This window comes from Lutra lutra, chromosome 6 (assembly GCF_902655055.1).
Source record: "Lutra lutra chromosome 6, mLutLut1.2, whole genome shotgun sequence".
NCBI classification, from domain to species: Eukaryota; Metazoa; Chordata; class Mammalia; order Carnivora; family Mustelidae; genus Lutra; species Lutra lutra.
Window position 1 is genome coordinate 124,008,300 of NC_062283.1, and position 27,560 is coordinate 124,035,859.

The 27,560-nt window shown below is 34.0% G+C and overlaps 1 protein-coding gene across 4 annotated transcripts in view; it reads left to right on the top strand.

The window, feature by feature from the left end:
* Positions 1-27,560, top strand: part of GRIK2 (glutamate ionotropic receptor kainate type subunit 2) — a 639,603-nt gene that overhangs the window by 272,461 nt on the left and 339,582 nt on the right. For all 4 annotated transcript variants that reach the window (XM_047734793.1, XM_047734792.1, XM_047734790.1 and 1 more), the window contains exons 5-7: positions 8,719-8,900; positions 15,916-15,969; positions 19,396-19,569. In XM_047734793.1, the coding sequence (XP_047590749.1) occupies positions 8,719-8,900; positions 15,916-15,969; positions 19,396-19,569 (410 nt within the window). The remainder of the gene's footprint in view (positions 1-8,718; positions 8,901-15,915; positions 15,970-19,395; positions 19,570-27,560) is intronic.

Genomic DNA, 27,560 nt, shown 5'->3' on the forward strand with positions numbered 1-27,560 from the left:
AGATCAGTACTGTGAACATGTGTGCTATGGACTTTAGAAATGGAAACAGAACAGAAAGAAAAGAAACATCCTGGCCAGATTATCCTGTGGAGAGAAGTCAGGGCAGAAAGAAATAAGATTTCCCAGGGAAATAAAAACAGAGGTGCATGTGTGTGTGTGTGTGTGTGCACGCACGTGTGTGCATGTACACATGGGCACAAATGTACATATGTATGTGTCAAAGCAAGTTTTCAGAATATGAGGGTGTCTGAGAAGAGGAAGCAATATAGAACTTTAATAAGTTGCTCCAGACAATTTATACACTTTTTTAATGTTTTCAGGAGACAGTAAGAGTCAGAATTCCTGTTTGGATTCTACTTACTTGAATGCATCATGGTTCAGTGTTGAACCGTGGGTCTTGCCTTCACATAAACAGCATGGCGTCTGAAATATATGGTCTGCACTGTATTATTTTCCATTCTGAAGCATGGAAAGGCTTTGCCATCAATAAAACAACTTCATGGAATAGGCTCTGATGACACTAATGAGTAAGGAGGAGGTTTTAATGTAAGGATGACCAATACATGACCCCAGTATGCCTACCCCATCACTCAGGTTCAAATCCCTTATTGAAACATGCCCCTGAACACAGAACTAGTCTCAAAAACATTTTTCTACACAGAGCTCAGGGAAGCCACAGACAGTCAACTCATCTTGGCATGTGAATTAAAACTCGTTTGCTACCTGGTTTTTAATATATCATGCTAAAGCGTTTTTATGTGTTTTGAGTTTTGAATGTAATAGGCTCTGTCTTACTTTAAAGATACAGCCAATGTCAAAAACAGAGAAGTTATTCCCTCTCTATAAGGTTATTCTTAGAATTTGAAGATTTTCCCAGGAGACCAGCCCTCTAATTTTGCAATACATACCTTTCTCTCCCTCTTCTAAGAAGATGAAAACCACTTTGGAAATCTCTTCCCATTTTCCCTTCCTTTTTCTCCCTTTTTATTCTAGACCCCAATTTCCTTTATTTTCTATTTCGCTGTACTGATGAGCAAGTCTACCTCATTCCCAAAGGGAGGAGGGCAGACAGAAATTTGGAGACAGAAATTGTTTTTCAATGGCAATCTACCTCTCTTATCTAAGCTACTTTTGATTTTATTAATATGATTACCTCCCTTGTCTATATTTAATGCATTATGATAGATTGCAAAATACATAACTGGTGTAGATATTTTATTCAGTTTTCTTTAAAACACTGTAGCACAGGGGCGCCTGGGTGGCTCAGTGGGTTGAAGCCTCTGCCTTCGGCTCAGGTCATGGTCCCAGGGTCCTGGGATCGAGCCCCGCATCGGGCTCCCTGCTCAGCGGGGAGCCTGCTTCCTCCTCTCTCTCTGCCTGCCTCTTTGCCTACTTGTGATCTCTCTGTCCAATAAATAAATAAAATCTTTAAAAAAAAAACACTGTAGCACAGTGATGTCCTCAGTTAGCTAAGCATCTGACTCTTGATCTCAGCTCAGGTCTTGATGTCAGGGTCATGAGTTCAAGTCCCACGTTGGGTTCCATGCTGCACATGGAGCCTACTTTAAAAAAAAAAAATAAAAAGTCTAAAACACTCTGTGGTGCAAATAAAACATTTTAATAAAAATAACTCCCTGAGATGTTCGGTCTCTCAATGAATTCGCTTTTCTCAACTGAAAGAAAAGGGGGTGGGGTTGATGGTGAAACACTGACTGTGGATGAGTCATTTTTGTATAGTCTATTATACAATGCATTTGGAGGGTAGGGGAGAGGTCTGGCCTGCACAAAGACCCCATTCACTGAAATGATAAATAGACCTGATGAGTGAGCCAGGTGGCAAACTCTAGTTTGTGTAGCTGCTGAAGTGGATACCTGGGTATAGGAGGGAAATTGGGACTCCCTTCCTGGGGCTAGGGGAGGCTGGGCCTGCAGAGAGGCGGTGTGATTGATCTCTTTAGAAGAAAGTGCCAGCTGGAGTGTGCATAAATGGCTCCTTCTGGGTTTTCCTTAAAAGTTGAATTGATGGCACCTTCTGAAAAGAAAAGCTCAGGACCCTGTCCCCTGTAAGCTGAAGATAAACCTTGATTTCAGCTACTGTACAATATCTGAAAGCAGAAAAAGGTTAAAAAAAACGTACTCTCAGCGAAGGAATTAGAGGGAATAGAATGTTACTCATCTACCAAAATAAAGGGATAATTGCAACGTGGTGCTCTTTTTTGTTAGAAGATTTTCAGGAACCCATCTGTGCAGATTGTTTCTCTTTTATTATCATTACATCAACTAATTACATTAGGGAAAGAGGGGGCATTTTAATTAAAAGATTGTTTTAAGGAGTTATAATTCTACTCTCTCATTAAATAACTTAACTGGATGCCAAATTTGTTAAAGTATACTACATTTCTGGAAACTGTTGTTTGGAAATTATTTATATTAACCACATTTCCAACAAAATAAATTTCACCCTTTTTCTCATCTCATAGATGGGTCCTTTTATTTTTCCATTCTGTCCAAAGAATCATAGGAAATGACTACATGTAAATCTTCCCAATTATTTTAAGAAGCTTATATGTTTTCCAATTTTATTTTACAGAGCATGCATATTTAAGCATATATGATGAATTTGATTAGGGTAATCTTCTCTGAGATAGCAATTTTTTAGAACAATAATTTGCAGAGGAATACTGGGGGAGGTAGGAAGATTGATAGAGATCGACAGAGGAAAATAAATACCCAGTATTGTAATTAGGCATTCCTGCTCTTTAAGCCCATTTCCCTTTGGATAAAACCCCAACCACATATATTAAATTGCAAGGATGCCATCAAATAACTTATTAAATAAAGTGGTTAACATTTATGCTTTGGCTATTTTGAATGCATCTTCCTTTTTGTCAACCATCTCTTACTCTTCCAAGTTGTTCTAAGTAACAAAACTATATTGTAATTGCCAGATAATGGGGAAGGCAAAGGATCTAGAATGGAAATATGGATAAAAGGGAAACAATATCGCAGGACAGAGTAAGGAAGACTTGGAAACCAAGAGAGAAGTCTGAGCACCTGCTGCAGGAGATGGTGAAAAGCGAAATTTACAAATCATGTTTCTACTTTCAGTATCCAAAACAGCTCTCTGGATTTCTTTCCTGTGATTGGAAAGCCAAACTAATTTTATTCTAAAAACTGAAAATGAAAAGCATTAACAGAAATAAATTTTGTCTCAAAAAAAAGTGTTGGGACTCCTGGGTGGCTCATTTGGTTAAACATCTGCCTTTGGATGGGTCCTGGGATCTGAGTCCCAGGTCCAGATCCTTGCTCAGCCCTGAGCATCTTTTCCCTCTGCCTCCAGCACCGGCCTCCTCAACCCCCAGTTGTGCGCTCTCTCTTTCGGGCAAATAAGTAAACAAAATCTTAAAAAAAAAAAAAAAAGTGCCAAAGTCAAACTACATCTCATGCAGTTCAAGACTGAATAAATGCTATGATTGCAATCATTATATCTATCCATGAAACAATGTATTGCACATAGTAGAAATGCAGTAAATACATGTTGAATGAATGAATAAAAGCAACATTTTACTCTAATTCTCATGTAGGAAATGGTAGTTCCTACTAGCAGCAGTTGTTTTTATTTTTTTATTTTTTTTCTATTTTAGCTCTTCAATATTATTACTCAGGGAAGCTGGCAGACTGAAATCTGTTACATTAATGCCAGCAGGGATATATGTGTGTGAAGAGAATAAGTAAATATTTATTGTACCTGATGGCTCAATGGACCATCCATATGAGCTCTTAAGAGACTTGAAAATACTTGGCAGTATTTATACTTGGGGTGGACTCTGCAAATACTATTTGTGGATTTTATCTTTCAAAAATTTCTATTTTTGGATCACTTGAGATTTTTCAATTCAAAACCGTTGAACTAATCTGTAACTATGTAGCTCCTTTTTCTTTGGTAATGAGTTAATCTCTTAAAATTTTGATTAAAATTTGATTTTGATTTGATTAAAATTTTGATATTGTTACGTTTCAGTCAAAGTCAGCATCAAAATAACTTCCAAGGACAGATATAATTACCACTTAAAAAAAAACTATATTCTTCCTAATCTTAACAAAAATAACAAAAACATTGACAACTGCCACTTTTTGAGAGTCCCATATGTGACAGTTCCTTTTTCAGTGTTTTACATATTAATACATATATGATTTTACCTCATTATAGAAAAAACAAAGGCAAAGCAAGGAGAGATATAAAGTCTTTTTTTTTTTTTTTTTTTGAGATATAAAGTCTTACACAAAGTCATGCAGATCATACATTTTGGAACTGGATTCAAACCCAACACCCAGGCTATTTCTACAATGATAGAATTATCTCCCAAATTTATATTTAATTTGCATAAAATCTTGTGAGATAAGTAAGCCAGAGACAGCTTTCTTTTTCCTTTATTTGGCAGAGGTTGGTATTAGAACATTCTGCATCTATATAAGTAATTTTATGAAAATAATAGAAATCCAGAGCTAGGAAAAGTTTAAAGATAATCCAGTTTGGTAATTCTCATTTTGGTTTTTATATCATCTTATTCTTAATAATAATTGAAGATCTCTGAAAGCGTTTGTTAAGATATTTTCATAGGTTTCTTTAATATTTAATATTTGATTTAATGGGAGGAAGTGGGATTTTCTTCTCTGTTTCTTCATTCAGTGTACTGTGACATCATCTGTGTCTTATAACCTCTAGAACACTCTTGCCCACATGGAGACAATGAAAGCAAAAAGCAAAAAAAAAAAAAAAAAAAAAAAAAAAATCAAATAACCTCTTAGTATTATTATGAAAATAGTTGAACCTCAGGGATCCCCCTGAAAGAGTGCAAGGGTATGTGGACCACACTTTGAGAACTACTGATCTAGATAAAACTCATTTAATACATAGGAAACTGAAGTGTCCTGTCCATCTATTCTGGAGCTCAAGTCTGGAGGTGGGTTAGGAAGGGGTTGGTACTTTCCTTAAAGAATATTAGATACGATTAGGATAGGCACTAAGTTACATAATGGAAATATATAGAGATGGTTTTAAGAGGGTCTATTTTTTGCCTCCTTCCCACTCCTACTAATGGCACAACAATCTACCCAAACCACCCTAATAGAACTGTCCTTAACCTATGTCATCAATGATTTTGTAGTTAAATTTAATAAACATTTGTAAAGTATTTACCATTTTTTTTTGTTAACTAGCAACCCTTGACATGGCCAATCATTCCCCTCACTTTGAACCCTCAGTTGACCTGATCCTCCCATGATCTGCTGATCCTCCCATGATCTGCTCAGTGGAAGCACAGTCTCCCCCTAGCTGCCCAAATCAGAAACCTGGGACTTCCTGACTTAGCCCTCGTCCTCACCAAGTACTGTCAGTATTTTCTCAAAAATCTCTCTCTGGTCCATCCACTTCTATCTCTCGGTAGGATCCTACCATCTTGCCCTGCAGACACATCTTGGACTTTCCTAACCTGCTTTATTGTAACTGCCTTCCAACCCTTTCTTCCTCCAGTTTTAGCTCTTTTGATCTGTCTTCCATTCTGAAAATCTGAGTGATTCGTTTTTTCTTTTCTTTTTTTCCTTCCTCTCTCTCTCTCTCTTTTTTTTTTTTTTTTTTAGAGAGAGCGGGAGTGGAGGGGGTAACAGGAAAGGGTTAGATGGAGAGGGAGAGAGGGAATCCTAAGCAGGCTCCATGCCAATGTGGAGCCCAACATGGGGCTCGATCATGACCTGAGATCATGACCTGAGCCGAAACCAAGAGTTAGACACTCAACCAACTAAACCACCCAGGCATCCCAGTGATTCTTTTGAAATGTGGATTCCAAGTAGGCACTCTCCACTACCCTTAAGACCTTAACTCTAAAGTAATTTACATGGGCTTAAGCAGTCCCATGTCCTCTTAAATTACACTTGTCACCACTTCTTCCTTGATTCTTAAGATCCTTGGCCCATACTCTCTCATCTCCCTATAAGCAAAAAAAACTTTTTTTTTTCTCTCTATTCCTTCAACTCTTATTCTTTTTATTCAGGTGTTAACTTAGATGTCACCTCCCTTGAGTAATTTTCATGAGTACTCTCATTTCAAGTTAGATGATTCTGCTGTATTCTTCCTCAATAATTGCCCTTTCCCCACCAAAATATTATTTGCCATTTTTCATTTATAATTGCCTGTTTAATAAACTTTACCTGTCTTCCCCCATATGTTTTTTAATATAGTATGGGCAGGAAATTTTTCTAATTTACTTTTTATTGTATTACCAATATCTAGAACAATGCTTGATCCATAGAAATAATTTAATAAACATTTGTTTGATTTGGGAGTGAATGAATGTTGTCTTCTTTTCCTTGTCTTATTTCTACAGTCAGCTGTATTTATAGTTTTCTGATTCACTTTTCCTAATGAAGTTGGAATTCATTAATTGGATTAATTATTTTATTGTCTTATGCTACTAGCTAATATAATATAGTCATTACCCTATAATATCGTTATGCCAAAGTGGTTCAAAAAGTGACTCCCATTATGACACTTACCGGAAACCAGAATTATCTTTGGAAATCGGCCTTGTTTTTTGATGACCAGGAAAATCACCTGAAAAGATTGTTAAAAACGCACATCCATGAGTCATATCCTCTGCAGGTTGTAACCATCTTCATAGATTACTGTCATACCTTCCAAAGTTTGGGAGTCATTGTCTTATACTGCAATTATACTCTGGTTTATTTGTAAAAAAAAAACAATTGTAAACTGCAATTATGCTCTGGTTTTGTTTATAAAAAAATATTGCAATTATACTCTGGTTTATTTATAAAAAGTAGGTAAACAATGCATTCCCATGTGTAGGTAAATATATATATATACATATCTATGTATATATATATATATATACTTTTATACATGTTTTGGAGGATTTTATAAGCTCAGTGTTAAACTACTACAGGTGTTATAAATTAAAATATTTGTTTCTGTGTTTGTTTAGTCTGTTAACATCTGTACACATTATATAAATGTTAATCTCTAGACTGAATTGTATTATGTTTAATGGGTGCATTTAATATCAATTATGTAATATTTATTTTACTATAGTTAGTGAATATTTAAATTTATAAAACAAAATGAGACAGTTGTAGTATACTGTGTAATTTATTCAACCATTATTTATAGAATTCTAAGTGGCAAAATTCTAAAATAATTTTAAATGAAGTAAATTTTATGGAACAATATTTTAAAAGCAAAAGATACTAGGTATATTTGTGAATTTACATATTTTTTAAACTGTATGTCTCATTTGAGGATGAAAATACTAAAAACTAGTCATGTTAATTTTATTAACTATGTTGAAACATATTGAAGTGTACCATTATATCTATTAAGGTCTATTTATTTAAAAATTGAATGAAAAAAGTCCTAGAATTAGATTTTACTCTCCGGAGCATATGTTATTTTAATACACAGATTTTTTACTCATAATAAGATATATTTTTATTCCTGTTATTCCAGTTTCCAAGTAAAGTAACACACATACACATTCACAAGGAGAAATCTACAGATTAGTTATTTACAAGTATATTCCTTTATTATTATTTGTTCTACTAATATTTATGAAGGTATTTCCTCAGGGAGGATAGAAATCTAGAGAAATACAAAGATGAGATGGAAAAAGGTAAATAAGAAAGAGGAGTTGGAAGAGAAGACAAAAAATTGTTTAATTTGATCCAAGCTAGAATAGAATCGGATGATCCTCTTTTTCTTATCACACTTTTTTATATATTGGATCTTTTATATGGGCTCTTGAAGGGGTTTAATTACTGAAGTTTATAAGAAAGAATAAATTTGATGATTTGTCTCTGTTACTTAAAAATGCCTAACAGTTCCATGACATATTGAACATGTATCTATTAATTTGATATATTTTTGAAACACGTACTCAGGAGCTGCTTCCCTAGGAAAATATATTTGCTTTACTAATAATGTGTGTGGTCTATTTGTTTCTGAAATTAATGTGATACCTAGCAAATAATACAAAAAAGTTTTATTTCTTTAATTTATTTATGGTTCAGACCACTACATAGAGTTGATTTTATTAAAGAAAGTTATTTTACTCTTACCTCTATACCAAATTACTAGCCTGTTACTTGTAAACAAAAACAAAAAAGCAACCAGAGTTTCCAACACTGGAGAATAATAACATAAATTACACCTGCTATAAAACACAGTATGAAGTAGATGAACTAGAACAATTGTCACCGACTTACAACAACCTTTAAGACGTTGTCACAAACCAGTATTATTGTAAAACACAAAAATTTATGTGTATATGTGGAAATGCATAGAAAATGTATGGAGGAATAATATTTGTAAGCTATTAACTGTGACAACCCTTTGGGAGCAGAATTGGGGTACAGAGGGAGCCTATTTTGCTCTATATACTTTTATTTATTTAAATTATTTACATCAACTTATAATCATGTATGTCTTTCATAATTTGTAAAAGAAATTCTTAAAGAATTAGAGAAATCATCATTTTAACAAAAATAACTGGGATGTGGAGTTATGAAGTAGGAATTTCAGTGGTCACACCATGAAATACACATATACATGGTCAAGAAAATCAGGCATTATAGTGAACAAGTTCTATATTTCTATGACCTACTCTGCTTTTTCTCTAATATGCTTTTTCTCCCCCTTTTTCCTTAAAGGTCTCATTCGTTTGCAGGAGCTCATCAAAGCTCCATCAAGGTACAATCTTCGGCTTAAAATCCGTCAACTACCTGCTGATACAAAGGATGCAAAACCGTTACTCAAGGAAATGAAAAGAGGCAAGGAGTTCCATGTAATCTTTGATTGTAGCCACGAAATGGCAGCAGGCATTTTGAAACAGGTACTCTTTAACTTACTTAAATTCTTGGTTTCTTTATTACATTTGCATTTAAAGCAGGGTTTTTTGTTTGCTTGGTCCTTTGGTTTTTGCGGGGGTGGAAGAGTGACCGCAAGCCTGGGAGGGGCAGAAGAAAAGGGAGAGAAATCCTGAGGAGCTAGATACTGGGACCCTGAGACCACGACTGGAGCCAAAATCAGGAGTTGGACCCTTAAGCCACTGAGAAGTCAGGCACTCTCCCCTCCCCCCAATCTTTTTAAATCAAAGTGTTATTGTCACACAGTTAAAATGAGCCAGAGAAGTTGCTTTGATGTAATTTTCTGATAAAAAGTCTGACATTTGCTTTTAATTAATTGTCTTAAAGGAAAAGTAATGCAAATATTGATGCTCTTCGAAAACACATTGTTTAAAGTTCTGAGGTTACTTTCAAATGGCTGCAATGCTATTTGCTATTACAAGTGTTGGTTATTGAGATAGATATTTCTGTTTTGTACTGAAATGAAGGAATAAACTGAGAGTCAGTGATTGAGCATCTCAACCTTTACAATCAACTCATTGAAAGAAGAGAAAAAAGATTTGCTATTTAGCTGGCATCTTCTAGGAGATGCCTTCCACATTTGATCTTATTTAATCATGAGTGTGACCCCAGGAAGTAGAGACTATCTTCACTACAGAGATGAAGAAACTGAGTCTTGGAAAGATTGAGTAACTTGATCGATGACCAGAAGCAAGAAATAGCAGAAGGATTCATATTTCTCCTAGCGATGTTAAGTATTCATTCCAGAATAAAACATCGCCTGACTCAAAAGAATAATACTAAATCAATCAAATGAAATAATTCATAGCAGTGAAATCTTTTAATGTTACTTCTGCACTATTCTAACAGCTCACTGCAAAGCAGCAATTATTATTCTCCTATATATTACAGATGAGGCAAGACTTGGATGTTGGGGGTTAAATGGCTAGTATGAGCCCATATACTTACTAAGCAGTAAAGCCTAGATGTGGACTCAAGTCTTTTGGACCTTGGTTTTTAAGCTCTTTTATACATACTGGCTAATATCTCAGTGGCTTGGGATTAATCAACTGTCCTAAAACCTCTCATGTGTAAGATAAAATATCTCTACTGGAGAATTACGTAGATTCAGATGTCAAATTATATCCCATAAAATATAACTATCAACAGTAAATGCCTGTTATAACATGGTTAGTTTATTAAGCAGATGTTTGTCCAATCTTCCAGTGTGAATGTCAGTTTCACTACAGTAAAATCTTTAATTGGATTTGGAAGATTGCTCTAGTGTTATACTTGGGTAGTAAAGCATATGAAATTTGGGTGTGTTTTTTTGTTTCTTGGGTCTTTTTTGGTAGTGAATAAAGTGGTGCAATAAAGTAAACAGTGAAATCTGGAATAGGGATTTATTTCTCATATATATCAAAACAATTCTTGGTCATATTTAAAATATACAGACTTGGCAAGGAGAGCTTTCCTTTATGCCCAGAGTGAGAAGCACTCTATGATTTGTCAGGGACGGAGCTTTGGTAGTTTTTTTTTAGGCTTCCAGCAAGTATATAAAGGAACAGTTATAATGTCTCTAGAGTAACTGACTTAATTTGCATATCTGAAAGGTTATAGTATCTATCAACTTTAATAATAGAATTGCCATTCTGCCTTCTATTTGATATATCCATTGTTTTATAATTGTTTTCTTATATTGTAACCTGCTGTGTTTGCAAAATGAAAACAGAATTAAGATAAATTTAAAATATAATACAGGGGCACCTGGGTGACTCAGTCATTTAAGCATCTCCCTTCAGCTCAGGTCTTGATCTCTGGATCCTGGGATGGAGCTCCCTGCTCAGTGGGGAGCCTGCTTCTCCCTCTCCCTCTATGCATGTGTTCTCTCTCAAATAAACAAATAAATAATCTTAAAAAATGAAATATATACAATAGAAAAAGTTAATAATTTTAGCAAGTTTAGTAGATGAAAAACCAGAGCAAAGGTAAAATGATAGTATAAGAGTTAAGATGAATTCAGAGTAACATTATTACAGAGAATGCATGTTTTAAAATTCTGTAACACTAAACTAACCACATATATGCTGTTTGTTTTTTAACTTACCTTGTCCAGACAGCCTTTGTTCCACATTTGGATCTCAGTTATTCTAGAAACCAATGCAAGAAGAAAGCAAATAGCTTCCTTCTTGTAAATGAAGCAGTCCATTCAATAGGACTTTATTTCATGACTTGGGAAATTTTTCTGAGATTTCTCAACACTGGTTAATGACAGAAGTCCATAAAAATGATATAAGAGATGGAAAACAGGCATAGATGGGTTTTCAGCTTGTCTGGCTTAATCTAAGAACAAATATTAGGAGTATCCAGAAATATGGATCAGTTTATCAGGTTAGCCTTATTTGTTTCATTGTTTTATTTAAACTAAGTGAGCTCTTCCTAAATATTGAACAAAAGAAAATTTGAAGTTTTCTTCCCTGAAAACTTTAAAAGTGAGTGAAGCATGGGGCTGGCTCTTTGAGTGCACTAATGGGCATAGATGCCTTAATAACAAAAGATTCCACTTCCACCCAAATTTGTCAAAGAGAATTCCCTATGGCAACCTTAAGATGATCTGCAATTAAACCTCACAAGGTTATTTTATCACTGAGTAAAAGTATTAATTAAGACCTTGAAAGTCTAGATTAGAGACTATATTTTTTATATTCTATATATGTTATATATATAAATATGAGATTATATTTTGTAGATTGAAAAAATATAAAATCAGGTGCAAATAAATAAGTAGAAAGCAACAAGAAGCAAATTAAGTTAAATTTTTAAAAATATGTATAAAGTCCACCTTTTCAGTTGTTAACTTTGAGTAATATAACTTCTTGATATAACCTAAAGGATAAACTGACTGCAAATTATATGCCCAGATGTGTTCATTTGTTATGTGGCATTGTTTACACTAGTTAAATGTTGGGAATTTCTAATAATATTTTGATTTTGGAAAAATGTATCTGTGGTATTTCTTTCCAGGAGGGATAATACAGTACAACCAATTTTTCTGTTGTACACCCAAGTTTGCTATGGTGGCTACTCTCATATTATTTTTACATAAGAAGGTATTAGTTTTATTATTATTAATGTGGCTTGAAGTATACATGCAGTTCACTTAAAAGTGGCAAGACATTATGTTGTCTTGACAAGACATAATGGCAAGACATAAATGTTATAGTTTAAAAAACATCCAGAACAAGTTAGTTGTGTCTAAATTTGGTGCCTGTCCAGATTAGATGAGGGCCTCATATGTGGGGCAACAGTTGGTTAGAAGCCAGTGGCCTATGGGGGCAGTGAAAATAATTCACCTAAGCCAGAACAAAGAAGATAGAGGTTTATTGAATACACCTCAAAGGAGAGGTAGGCAGGACAGCAAAGGAGAGGCTGTCTGCTATGAGGCAGTGGGTAGAAGCCATTTTTAAAGAGGGAAGGTGAGGAGGTAGAGTGATATATGGAATTTTCTCCTTTTTGGTAACTGGGCCTAGTTGTAAGTAGCCCCTTAATCAGTTGGGGACTATGGATATCTTGAGGTGAGTTGCCTGTCAGGCATGTCTGTATTCATTCTGGTGATCATCGCTGTGGGCCCCTTTGCTTTGATCAAGTTTGCATTGCTCAAGCCTATTGTCTAAATTCCACAAAGTTCTTTTTTTTAATTGTCCTGAAAATTATTTATCTTTCAAGCGAGTATCCCTGTTGTCCATTTTTGTTAATGTTATAGTGTAAGTACTCAATTAAAAATAACTACCCTTTTCTATTTAGATCACACATCATAGTCCATAATTGATTCTTGTTTTCAAAATCAAAGGCTGAAGGAGGGTCAATGAAAAGCATAAGCAGCCCTTAGTTATCCCTTACAGATTTCTTCTCAAGGTGATGGAGTGCAGAATACCCATGTCAGAAGCAAACCACTCTCCCTACCACCATCTCCTTAACCGCCATTCCCACCTCTAGAACACAATTTTCAACACTGGATTGAGATGCTTGAAGTTTTCAAACTATCAAAGAAAAAAAACAGGCAAAAATTTTAGACTACATAGATCCTACAATGAAGCTACATCTTTGGGAATATAAAATACCCTGACGTGGGGCTCGATTCCAGGACTCTGGGATCATGACCTCAGACAAAGGCATAAGCTTAACCATCTGAGCCACCCAGGTGCCCCTAAAATGCGCCATTTTATAAAATGGCATATTATACCCAAACTTCAAGAGTTAGAGATCTAGAGTTCATGTTTACTCACTATCTCAATTTGTTGGCCAATTTATTCATTCTTATTTTGTCCTACTTTCCTACCTATAAAATAAGTGTAGTAATAGGACTTACCTCATAAGGTTTTTTTGTTTGTTTTTAAGATTTTTGTTTGTTTGTTTTGTTTTTTTTATTTGACAGACAGAGATCACAAGTAGGCAAAGAGGCAGGCAGAAAGAGAGGAGGAAGCAGGCTCCTGGCCTAGCCGAGAGCCCAATGTGGGGCTCTATCCCAGGACTCTGGGACCATGACCTGAGCCGAAGGCAGAGGCTTTAACCCACTGAGCCACCCAGGCGCCCCCCTCATAAGGTTTTTAATGAAGCTATTGGGAAGCAAGAATTCCTTCCCCTTCAAGGGCCTTTCTAGCTGGACTAAGAATCAAATGGACAGGAGAGGGATTAATAGGAGAAAAGCAAATTTAATAGCATACATATAGGGTATCCACACGGACATAGAAATTCCAAAGCAAAATGAGTTACATGTGTCATGATAAAATAAGGAGAAGGGGGACTTCAGAGGAAAGGAATCCAATTCACAGGGTGTAAGAAAAGCAGATGTTTGGTAATTAGATGTTTGTCTTGCCATACTGATGGACCACTCAGATAAAATTTATCTCTGCTAATAACCCTTATTCTGGAAAGATCCCCAATTTAGATTTTTCAAAGTAGTTAAGGGAGGGGCAAAAGTTTCTCTTGAGCCCACAGGATATCCATTGCCTTCAGCTTGGAATAATGTTCATGCTAAAATGACCCATCTTGTGTCTGCTTGCCTTCAGCCTCTACAAGGCTTAAACGGACTAAAATAAGCAATGTGCTAAGAATAATACTAAACACATTTCAGGCATTATATGTTAATTATAGTTGTGGATTTGAATTACTGCTTCTTTCAATTATCTTCAATTTTTTTAATCTATATCTATATACCTATTGAGTTGATAAAAAATTATTGACAAGGATAATGCTGAGCTGTCATTGCACAATTCTGGAGTTGAGAAACCTTTGATACGTATCCATCAGAAACAATAAATACCTTCTACAAAGATTATTTTATAGGGGCGCCTGGGTGGCTCAGTTGGTTAAGCAACTGCCTTCGGCTCAGGTCATGATCCCGCAATCGAGTCCCACATTGGGCTCTCCGCTCCGCAGGGAGTCTGCTTCTCCCTCTGACCTCTCTCCTCTCGTGCTCTCTCTCCCAAATAAATGGATAAAATCTTTAAGAAAAAAAAAAAAAAGATTATCTTACAAACCTAAGAGAAATTTTCTCTCATTTCAGTTAAGATTCAGACTTCATCAGAGCATTATTGGCTCACACAATCTCTGTCCATTCAGGAAATATGATTTGATGATTTGGTTCCTAGGTGTTGCGCACAAAATTCCACTGTGTGTGTCAGGCAGGGGAATTCACCAGTGAAGACCAAATATGTATTCTTATTATAAATTGCAATATCACAATTTCTAAATTCCTTTCACCTGCTTAATTCTTCGCTGCTGCCTTTCATTAACAAATAAATGTTCCTCCCTTTTAATAAATGTATTTTATTTTTCCAAAGTCTTCACGAATATCTATTCTTTCTTAACTGAACAAATTGTTTCTAGATATGCAAATTTTATTTTCGCTAATTGGTTAATACCTACCTGTGAGTATAGAATACATGGTGTAGAGCTGGGGCAGCTATTCAGCAAATGAATTCATGTAGTTAGTATTTTATGGAAGAGTATTAGGTGCACCTGAGAATACTTGTTTCCTACTAAGAGCTCTTCATTCAGCTCAAAACCGCATCATTTTTCAATCATCATCACCAACTACTGTTCATTGATAAACAGCTATTTCAAAAGTGTTCTCATTTTCAGGAGTGCCTGGGTGGCTCAGTGGGTTAAAGTCTCTGCCTTCGGTTCAGGTCATGATCTCAGGGTCCTGGAATTGAGCTCTGCATCAGGCTCTCTGCTCAGCAGGGAGCCTGCTTCCCCCGCTCTCTCATTGCCTGCCTCTCTGCCTACTTGTGATCTCTGTCAAATGAATAAATAAAATCTTAAAAAAAAAAAAAAGTGTTCTCATTTTCAGAAGAAAAATTGACAGTTCACTGACTGGAAGTTCTAATCCAAAAGTCCTTATTTTAAGATCGATTGTCAAAAATTGACAAGGACTGTAGAAGTATGAAATAAAACAGTAATTTGCAACTGGTGTATTAGTAAAAGTAAAAAAAAAATTTCTTTGTACTTTTCGAATAACAGTGGTGATTTACAGTTGCTTCATCAATGCTAAGGAAAGTCTCTAAAGTGCTAAAAAAAATTCCTACTGGCATTGTACTTTATAGCATTTTCTCCCCCTAATTGAATAATAGTGATTGTCAAAATAAAGTGGTGTTCCTCTTTAGGGTATTTGTAGTGGAGACATTACAAATATAATGACCTAAGATGTGCTAATTTCAGGTTTGTGTCAATTTTAATGCCTCCTTTAATATGTAAAGCCATAAACTTTACATTGCAAACTTTCAACTAATAGCTTTTCTACCAAGAGAATTGCTTCAGAAATTCCTTCAGTAACCACTAATCTTCCTTAACTATGGGGAAGAGATTTAGTTTGACCCGTTTTAATGTAAACTGAATATTATACCCAGATTCTTCATTACATCCTACTATTTTGTTATTGACATATTTCATATGATGTGTACCTTAAATATTAATATTTTTTTATTTTTTACTTCCTAGGCTTTAGCTATGGGAATGATGACAGAATACTATCATTATATCTTTACCACTCTGGTAAGTAACTTATTAAAGCATAAAGTTAATGCTCTAAATTTTATTATTTTGACTTTTCAGTATGGAAAATGGGCTTTTGAGTGAGAAATGATGACTAGTACCTTTGTAATTATGATTTGTTTTATTTTGGTAGAACTCAGGAGGAATTGATCCTCATGGGGAATAATTTTTGGTGGAAAGCTGATGCTTTTGAAATAATATTATTTCAGATTTCAATTCAAAATATCATATCTTATTTATATATTGCTTTAGAGAGCTTTCAGAACATAATAGATTTTAAAATTAGTTTGCTGAGAAAATCAGTGTTTTTTAAAAAAAGCACACATTTTTCTGTTGTTATTTGGTTCTATTTACTTTACAAAAACTAGATTCATTGAAACCGTTCTTTTAGTACACTAAATTTTCTATCCTATTTTTGCCTACGTTTAGTCAGATTTTTAAATGTCAGTCTTACTGAATTTACTATTAGCAAATTGAATGTTACCTTTATCTTTTGTTTTTACATACCCACCACACAGGTTTTTTCTTAAATTTGCATGAAAATATGACCTTACCCTTCTGTCAAACCTACTTACTCTTGGTTCTATTTCTTTACTAATATGGTATCCCGATTTTCTTCTGTGAAATGACTGTCTCTGTCACTAATTTTTCCCTGCTGTAAGGATAGAAAATTTGTCCTTCTTCCCTTCTAGGTTCTTTGGCTGGTCTAGTGATTAAATTGACGTAAAACAGATTAATGGGAGAAAAAAAAAACAAATTTAATTTCATATGTAAAGAGCCCCAAAGATATGAGACCAAGGTCAGGTCAGGTAATTGAGCTAAGGAATAGAATGAGGGCCTGAGGCTTCAAAGGGGAGGAGGGTAATTCACAGACCGATAAGAAGCAGATACTTGGTAATTAGAAGCTTGCCCTGCCATGCAGAAAGATCTTTCAGATAAAAAATTTAACTCTAGTAATAGTTTTTTTTCTGGTACTGGCCCCCTATATGAATTCTTTCAGGTTGTTAAGGCAGCATAAAAGTTTTTCCTGAGTCTACTGGGTCTTGGGGGCGCCTGGGTGGCTCAGTGGGTTAAAGCCTCTGCCTTCGGCTCGGGTCATGATCCCAGGGTCCTGGGATCGAGCCCTGCATCAGGCTCTCTGCTCGGCAGATAGTCTGCTTCCCTCTCTCTCTCTGCCTGCCTCTCTGCCTACTTGTGATCTCTGTCTGTGAAATAAATAAAATCTTTAAAAAAAAAAAAAAGTTTTTCCTGAGTCTACTGGGTCTTGATTGCCTTCAGATCAGAGTAATCCACATGCCAAAGTGCCATCTTTGGGGGTGGCATATTCTATTTCCCTTTATTGCCTGTTGCCTTAAGTGTGAGAGTTACCTCCAAGTTTGAGCCTTTATTCTAGTTTCCTTTTTCCTCTTCAGTATTTTCTTCAGAACTGGTATGTATTCAGAACTTCAATTATTCCCTTTGTTGAAATGAAATCTAAATTTCCCTTTGTAATATTTCTGAGTTGTTATTTACTATTATATTACAGAACAAGTCTAACTGTTGTCACATTAATTTCAAATTATTTGAACCTCTAAATCGACCCCTCTTCTGATTTCCTTCAAAGCCTCCATTCTCTGACTCCTACATCATCACCAAAATTTGACTGTTTTTCTTCCTCCATACTGTCTCTAGCATGCATCTCCATTCCCACAATGACCAGTCTAACCAATGCTTTCTATTAACTTTCTATTAACTCAGAGGTATTCAGATTGGTCTCCTTGATTTTAGGAGTCTTGAAGCTACTAAAATGGATTTGATTACAATAGCTTCCTGTAATAACAACTCTCCTCCAATAGAGATTCTTCACATAGTAGTTTATATTTTACTGGTAAATACTGTGGTTCACTCTAATAGGGGTATTACTTTCCACCAGGTAACTTTTTGTAGCCCATAAGAAACTTAGTGATAGGCTGGAGGGGAGGGAAAGGAAAACTTTACTTATCAGCAAATTATATGTCAATACAGTTACAACCCAGTTTCACCATAATCACAAGATTTTAGAGGAATCAAAAGTATATCTTAATAAGGAAAAAGAAATTTTTAAAAAAGTAAGATATCTAGAACTCATTAACCCATAATTGAATACATTTTTTTAGTTTGATTTTAACCTAACTTTCTTATTTTCTTTCATTGCTATTCTCCATCAATCCTCTTTTATAGAAAAACTGATCTAGATCAGTCTCCTGAATAGGTTTTATGTTTTCAAATTCTTGTCCCTTTACTGACACTTTGAATGACATCCTTTTTCCTTTTGCCGATCAAAAGCCTGGTCATTCTTTAATGGGAGCTTAGATCCCATCTGCTCTATGAAGTTGTTCTTGACTACAAAAACTGAAAGTTTTTTGTCTTGCTTTTGACTCCTTGCACTTACCACTTCTACTCTCTTGCCCCTTAGTGTGTGTGAGCATGTGTCTCTTTGGCTAGATTGCAAATATTGAAAATAAAAACCTGAAAATTCCTTATATTTTTTCACAGCACAGAGCACAGTTCAGACCAATATCATCCGCTCTCCACTGAATTTATTTCTATTTTGTAGCCTATATCACTGTATAACTCCAAGACAAGCTTCACAGGACCAACAGCATTACTGTTGCTCTTGTTCCTAATATTATCTATAAGATCTGAAGATTAGTTAATGCCAACTTGAAAGAGGGCAGGGGTCCCATATGCTGCGTGTTCTTATGGTGACATTCAACTCCTCGGAATGCTATGGCCTCCTCTCTCCTGGGAAAACCAAAAGTTAAAGTCAAAGTACTCACTACAGCCTGGAACCAACAACCAAAATCTAAAGGTTCCCTATGGTGAACTTGTTGGGTAAGGTATCAACAACAACAACAACAACAACAACAACAACAAAGGAACTGCAAGGGTTCCACAACCAAAAAGGCCAGTTTGTTACCCTCAGCTTTAATATAATTTTCATTAGTTAGAAGCCATATTTCATGAACTGTTTCTTTAAAAAAAAAGATAAGACAAAATTAAAAAAATAGTAAGTGCCAGTAACCAGTGTAGGAAGCAGGGCATACAAAAAAAAAAAAAATCTGTTAGTTAAAAAAATAAGATAGTACATACAATTTAAGGGCAATCTATCCTAAATATAGAGAAGAAAGCTTATGTAAATCTTAACTGCAGGTTACAGAAAAACCTGTCATTTCATTGGTAGAATTAGAATATGATATATACATGCATATTTATTTAGAATATGCATGTTTACATTAGAAAAGCATGAAAATGGTCAATTTGTATCTTGGTGATTTGTGATGTTTAACGTCATTTGAGAAATAATCATGTTAACTATCTAAAGGAAGTAAGAATAATGGACTATTTTAATTTTACATTTGTGTGAATATACTCTATTGATACTAACATAAAGAAATTTTCTTTCAGGATCTCTTTGCTCTTGATGTAGAGCCCTATCGATACAGTGGTGTTAACATGACAGGGTTCAGAATATTAAATACAGAAAACACACAAGTCTCCTCCATCATTGAAAAGTGGTCAATGGAACGGTTGCAGGCACCGCCAAAACCCGATTCAGGTTTGCTGGATGGATTTATGACGGTATGAATTCCCACTTCCAGATTAGTTTGTGTATTTCTAAGTAATTTTGCACAAATTATTTAATCTGCTAGATAAAAACTTGGGTTTAACTGTTTGACATTACAGGCATGTTCTCAGAACTACTATTGCAAATAATCCTATTAATGATTTCCTAAATTAATTTTATGTGGCAAATTTGTACTTTTATACAAGTATCTAAAAAGACATTACAGCTATTGTTAGAATACTACAATGTGGGGATTTCTGTAAGTTTAATGAGTGCCATATATAGGATAAATTAGAGACTGAGAAGAAGATGTTAACCTGATAGTTATACTTTTGATCTTAACTACTGATACATGATTATTCTTCATCTTGTTGGTTTGTGATGTCATATGAATGACCTACATCACACAAAAATCCCCTTTGACTTAGTCACTCTTTAAGGCTTAAGACTAACAATAGTCACACTTGTTATTTTCAAATCCTTGTTTAAACTTAGAAACTGGATTTATGGAGAAACTACAAAAGAAGGGAACATTCTGGTATAAGTTTAGCTCTTTATACCATTGCTGCCAATGAAAACCCAATAGAAGACACATATAATTTAAAATTGTCTGATATCTCTATTAAGAAATAATAAAAACAAGTAAAAATCAATATTATTAATTTATTTTACTTAACTGATTATATTAAAAATACTATTACTTGAACAGATAATTAGTATAAAAGTTAGGACAGATATTTTGCATTTTCTTTTTGCTACTAAGTCTTTGAAAGTTGTCTTTGACACCATACATATTAATTCAGGATAGTCACATTTCAAGTGCTCAATAGCTAAATTAAGTACTGGGTACCTTATAAGACCAGGTAGGTTTATACTATACTATTTTTATACTATAGTTATTTAAGCAAATTATAAATGTTTGATACATTTTCATTGAATCTGTTTACTATTTCTATTTTTATTCTAATTATTGGTACATTTAGGAAATAACTAAGCACTTTGGCAATATTTACATTTCCTAGGTCATTACAACATCTTTTATTAAGTGTCAGTCTAAATGGAAATTTTATAAGCATAACATTCTTTATTCTGATATGTGGAAATCTTTTTCTGTTAGGATGATAATTTTTCCCTTAGTTGCTTCAATAAAGGTTCAAAGTATGTTTTTCATATAACAAAATAAAGGAAAACTTCTGTTATTTTTTCCTTAAAAGTAGATTCAATCATACAAATTAACTATCTTCATAGAGACTGAAATAATAGTCACCCTCATGGTACCAAACTTCTAATGGAAAGAAAAAAGACATTTGCTTTCTTTTAGTGAGAAAAACAACCTCCTAGAATTTGAAAATGTCTTATATCCACATTAATATTTTTAAAGATACAATATGAGGGGAATTTTATCCTTTTGCATAAAAATAGAGATCATTGACTAGTTCTAGTATTTTGGTATTAACCTAAGATTTATTTGAGAAACTTTTTTGGGAGGAAAATATTTAAATAATTATAAAATGAAGATTTTTTTTTCTAAATTATATCCAGATTAAAAATGAAATACAACCTAAAAAAATTACAAATATTAAGCTTTATTCTCAGTGTGAAGATGTTGAATTAAACTTTTGGAACTTATTAAGAAATGTTATTTCTTAAAATAAAGTATATACTATTCTTTAAGTTATTATTTTAATCATGTATATATATATTCTTTTCAATATATGTTATCTAGCTGTCTATCATTCTTTGATTTCCATATGGATATCCTATTATTACTCAAAACCATTTTTGAATGATTTTAAGAAAAGTAAATCAATAAGTATCATGACAATATTAACACTTTTACTTAGCACTTAAATCCAAAACGTCTACTAATATGTTCAAGGATTACTGTTCTTCTTTATATATCAAACCCACAAAAAATATCCAACTGTATTTTGGTATTCTCTGTATTTCTGTATGATTCCCTATATAACACTACATGTCATCACCTGAAACAAAGTGCTGTCTAACTTCTAAGTAACTTATAGAGACTATTGAAAGACAAATAAGTACAAAGGAAAGGTTAATTGTCCAGGAGGCAGGGACTCTTAGAGGGAATTAACCTTCAGAAGATAGAACAAAAAGGGTTTTAGGAGGAATACAGGTCTGGGTTCCTTTTTTTTCTAGCCATGAGTCCATTCCTTTTCAGTTCTGTCTCTCTGAGCTGGCAGGTGATTTAGTTGGAGTGGTTGAGTGATGGAATAAAAATGCACTGATAAGAAAAAAAGAAAATTAGCCTGTTTATTGAAAATTCTGGGCATTGTGTATAGAACATATTTTGAAATCTTTAGAAGAATACTCAATGCCAATACTCTTCCCTTTGTTACAGTCATGAAGTGTTTTCCAAGTGGCATATTAAATTAAAAAAATGGAAATGTTCACATATAAAAGATAATTATCCCTTCATTTGTATATTTTTAAGTTACTGCAAGATATAAAGATTTCTCCAGAAAACTTGAAATAAGATTTAAAAGTGAGAACATTTTAAAAATGAGTGAGCTGAAGTTAAATTTACTTATATGAGCACTTTTTAAATAATATTTCTTATCTAAAAATGTGTACTAGTTATATATCTTATTTATAAATAGAGCATGGAACACTAACTATTTTGGAAGTAGACATGAAGTTTGCTATTAAAACAAAAATGTCTTCAAAAATGGATACAAATTGATTACTTTTTAAAAATTCTCTTTTGGAAAGTAATATCTTTCCAAATCTCATTATATAGCATTATATAATGACATAAAATATTATATGCAAAATATTTTCATTATAAACCATTAATTCTTAATTATAAAATACCACATTTATTATTATAAATATAAAACCCACATAGGATCTATATAAGAAAGTCAGTATATTTATGCCTTGCATGAGTACTATTTTTCTTATTCATTTAAGATCAGATTGTAAGCATTTTCCCAGTCATTAAGTGTTCAGGAAAAGGAATTAATAGGCCATTTCCACCATGAATGGAGTTAGGAAATTAAGAGGAGTCTAGTTAGAAAAGAAAAGAATTACAGCCTGGCTTTGTGGTTTTGGCAACATTCCCTTCAGTCAGTTCATGAGATCTCAGTGTTTATATATCTCTTGTTCTTTTTTCTCCCTATGGTCCCATAAAGAAATGGGATTATCAGCAAAGTCCCTGGTGCTTGGAGCAAGACCTATTATTATCAGTATCATAGTCATTTGTCAGTATGTAAGATCATAGTGCTTAGACTTTCACATTCTTTCTTCATGTTGAACTATAAAAGGAAACAATGAATTTGATTCATAAGAATATTTCTGGTTGAGTTAGCATCTTAACTGACCCCTGGGTTAAGTGTTTATCTGCTAAATGACTATTGAATACAAGACCATTTCTCTTGTACTTGTGGTTTCTTCTATGATTTGGGGTCATCATAATAAATATATTAATCTCATTAGCTCAGTAAAAATTTTATCTCCATTTGGTATCAATCCAAACCAGAAACCAAGTTCCAGAGTACATCCAAGCTCAGTCTCTTTAAGGAAGAAGTTAAAAAAAAGAAGCTCAACAACCTTCTTTCACTTAAATAAGCGTTTTCTTTTCCTAACTCTTGATGTCACCTTTCTCACACTTTCTTCAATGCCTGCACCAGTCAATGTACTAGACTCCTCTCACACTTTCCCCAATGCCTGCATCCAGTCAATGTACTAGACTCCTCTCCAGACATGAGCTCTTACTGTAGAACACTTTCTTTACTGTGCATTGTCTCCTGAGTATAAACATATACATATTTCCATGCTTCTGGGAGTATGGAAGTCCTCTAAGTGGACCACTGTTCTTTACTGCATGATCAGTTGACATTGCTCTCAGTCTTCTGCCCAGACATCTGACTTCTCCAATCACAGTTCCCAAGGGCAGAGATTCACTTTTTTGAATCCATCAGAGCTGATGATGGTTGTATTCATTATTGATATACTGAGTTTGCAAAAATCTCAATTTAAGAGAATGAAATCCAGTGGAAATACATCAAGGTCAGTTTTAAACAGTCTAGCTGTGTCCTAGAAACCTTTCCTAGTTCCCCCATTATGCACACATATATTAATACTAATGGACCTGTATTTTATTTGGTAGTTTAAAAGTACCATTTATTCTTATATTGAATGTAATATCACACATATTCCTTGACAATGTAAATTTAAAACGCAAGTCAATAATGATGTGTTGGTTGGCTATATTATTTGGATTCCAAAGGGAGGTTACTATTTTGGAAATATAAACTTTGGATGCCAACTGCTGTCTCCATTTCCTTCTCTCTCTTCACATCCATCAGTCAATCATCAAACACTTTTCAAGTCTATAGTCTTAATTTTTTCTTCACTAGATTCTTCTTTTCACCCCATGACCCATGCCTTAGTTAAGAACCCCATGATCTCTCCTCTGGCTATTGTAATATTCTCCTTCTTGAAGTCCCACTCCTAACATCCCTCCTATATGCTTACCTTCTATGTGAACATTGCTAATGACTCCTTGTCATTTACTAGATAAAATCCATTTGCCAAGCCTGCAAGGCCCTCCATAATCTGGTTTCTGCTTCTTGTCCAGCCTCCTATTTGCCTGCTCCTAGCTCTCTGAAGCCACCCATCTCACCACACTGTTGTGTGCTCCTCATTTTAGCACAGGCTGTTCCCACTTCTGAATGCATGGCATATTCCTACTTGTGCTTTAATTTTCAGGTCATCTGCTACCTTTCTTGTGATTTTACCTGTGTGCTCTTTCATTTGGGCATGTTTTTTAACTGCATGTTGAAGTTCAACACTGGTAGTTTTGTGTTTTTCTCTCTCTCTCTCTCTCTCTTTTTAAATTTTTATTTATTTTTTAAATTTCTTTTCAGTGTTCCAGAATTCATTGATATGCACCACACCCAGTGCTCCATACAAAAAGTATCCTTGAGGGGCGCCTGGGTGGCTCAGTGGGTTAAGCCTCTGCCTTCAGCTCAGGTCATGATCCCAGGGTCCTGGGATCGAGCCCCACATCAGGCTCTCTGCTCCGCAGGGAGCCTGCCTCCACCTCTCTCTCTCTGCCTGCCTCTCTGCCTACTTGTGATCTCTGTCTGTCAAATAAATAAATAAAATCTTAAAAAAAAAAAATTAAGAAAAAAAAAGTATCCTTGTAACACCCACCATCAGGCTCACCCAACCTCCCACCCTAACTTCTTTCATTATATATCCCATGTCTCTTTTCCAAAAGACTGTAGCTCTTTGGAGGCAGGACCTAGGTTTCTTCATCCTTGAAGGCCCTGTACCTAGTTAGGTGTCTGATGCAAAGTGAATGTATTATGAGGGTGTTCATAATGAAAGGACTGTCTGACTGAAGAAATGTGTTTGTTAATTTATTTTAATCATATCACATCTGTGCTCTAATCACTAGGTTCTCTCCTTTTCCCAAATATGCTCTAGGGAGCCTTTTTAAAATTTATGTACTTACACTTTATTGTCAAGATATCTAATCATTTGGAAAATGCAATTAGGCTAGTGTCAAATATTTGTTAGAAAAATATCTTAAAAGGCAAAAGAAGAAACACTTTTGATTAAATAGTGAAATTTTAGTGAGCTAGGAAAGGAGTTTCTCTTCTCCTTTACAAAACAGTGAAAATGTTTATGAGATGAGTCTTTATGTATTTAAGTTCTATGTCCTCTTAGCCCAGAAATTTTATAATTTCTTTTATCATTTGATTAAAGATAAATGTCTTATATACCCAATTCATGACAGGGAGCTTAGGTACTAAGAGGACACTAGTGATCACTCTGCTACTGTACAAAGGTATACCTTTAGGAAATAGACTCACAGAGGAATAAAGTATGACCAGGTAGATTTTCATTTACTCCTGGAACTACAAGCCTATCCTTGCCACTGTCTTCTTAATTAGCTGGGGCCATTTTCTTCAATTCCATTGAAAAGAAAATATAAGACTCTGCCAGACAGCAGATCAAACTAACTCTTCACATTTTAATCAATAGAGACATTTGAAAATATTGACTTTATCTTAAATCCCACTAAAACACCAAAGGTATAAAAAGTAACTAAATGATGAATCAATTACTTTTTCTTTGATCAATTTTAATTGTGCATATGCTGTGTACTCAGAACTTGATACCAGGCACTCAGGATTTGGTGATGAAGATAATACATCTATTTCCTCACAGAGCTTAAGGAATTGACAAAATCAGAAGAGTGTCTTACTGACGACATCTCACATCTTAGTAGTACAAAAAACATTCAAACTTTAATTGTTGCCTTCTTCCCAATTTTGTGTTTCTTTGGTTGATTGAGTTCCTAAGTCTTCCTTCAAAATTGTTAAAATTCCCTGTTTTCTATTTTATTTTGTGATAGCAAGAGACAAACATATATTTATCAGGAGTTTTGCATAATTTCATAGTATTTTTCTGAAAAATGTGCAACATTTCACAATATTTATCACCATAACTGCTAGTTTTATTCTTGTCTTTACCACAGAAGAAATATTTAGGAGTCTATATCATAATCAAATGTGACAGAAGTATTTGTATAAGATATTTCAGAGTATGTTATGAAGTCATAAGCACAACACTCATTACATTTGTACATGATTGATTTAATGAATAGTAAGAGGACATGGAGTTTGTGGCATGAATAACGGAATGGTGCTATATTCCTTTACTTTATATACCTATTAATCTTCCATGATGTACTAGGCTGCAAGTTAAATCTGAATATAAATAATTGAGATGACCTAGCAACCTCCATTGTTTCATTAACATACAACATTTCATTTAATTACCTTTGCTCATTGACAGATTAAATAATCAGCATTTATCTAAAGCTGATAAAGAGTTGGAATTTCCATTTTAAGTAATTGTTCCTTACATGAAAAATGGCAGTTGCAATGAATCATTTCCTTCATAATCATGTTATTTTTTAGGCCAATTTTTAAACTTACCACTTGGAAAAAAGAAGGTTGAATCAGGAGACTTTTTTTTATTCCTTCCACCCTCAAGAGCAAAATGTATCTGATCTGATACTGAGAAGCACTGATCTGAGATCATGAGATACTCACTTGTAATGCATTAATATTTTTCTGTTCATAATTTCCCTCAGCTTCTTATTTTGTATTTACTAGCTATATAGTTACATATAGATATAACCAATCACAAATGACATAAGGAAAGTTAAGTATAGGGCACACAATAAAAGGAATACAAGGTGGTTAAGAAAATAAGCAATAGATTCTTTTACTTAGAGCAGGCACTCAGGTTAAAAGGGCGCTAAGATCAAGTTTGGCATAATGTTCGCTCTCCTGGATTAGATGAAATTGGATTGGGAAACAATGGGAGAAAATGTGGGATAAAATTTTTGTGTATCAACTCATTAATAGACAATTATAAATGTGCAATATTTAACATATAGTAACTCAGAATAGTTTAAGTCAGGTGGTTGAAATCATTAAAAGCACAGAGTAAGTGATAGCACTGAGGCATATAAATAACAAGAAATATTACTTAGATACGGATTCATAACAAACTACAGAAAAATTCTGGCTAAGAAAGATTAACAATTGCAGTAAACCATAGTTTTTTCTCTTTATAAGATCTATTTCTAAAATAAAAAGAGTGGATCTATTTCTAAAATGCACAAAACGTGTTTTTTGACTGTTTACATTCAGAACAAAATACACAGAGCTAAGTTACATTCTATATTTGGAAATAAGGGATGGACTGATAGGGAGTAATAATTCTATCAAAACGATATTGTATTATTCTATTTTATTCATAATTTTAGGAATTTATTTTAGGAATTTTATTATTTTTATAATTTGGAATTTATATTAAAAATATTGAAACATAACACCTGATAAAAGATAGCTTGGCCTCACTATAGTCTTTAAATGAAATACTTTTTTAGTGTTTTTAAAGTTCATTTATTTTTTTAATTAATATGCTCTAGGAATTTTTTTTAATTTTATTT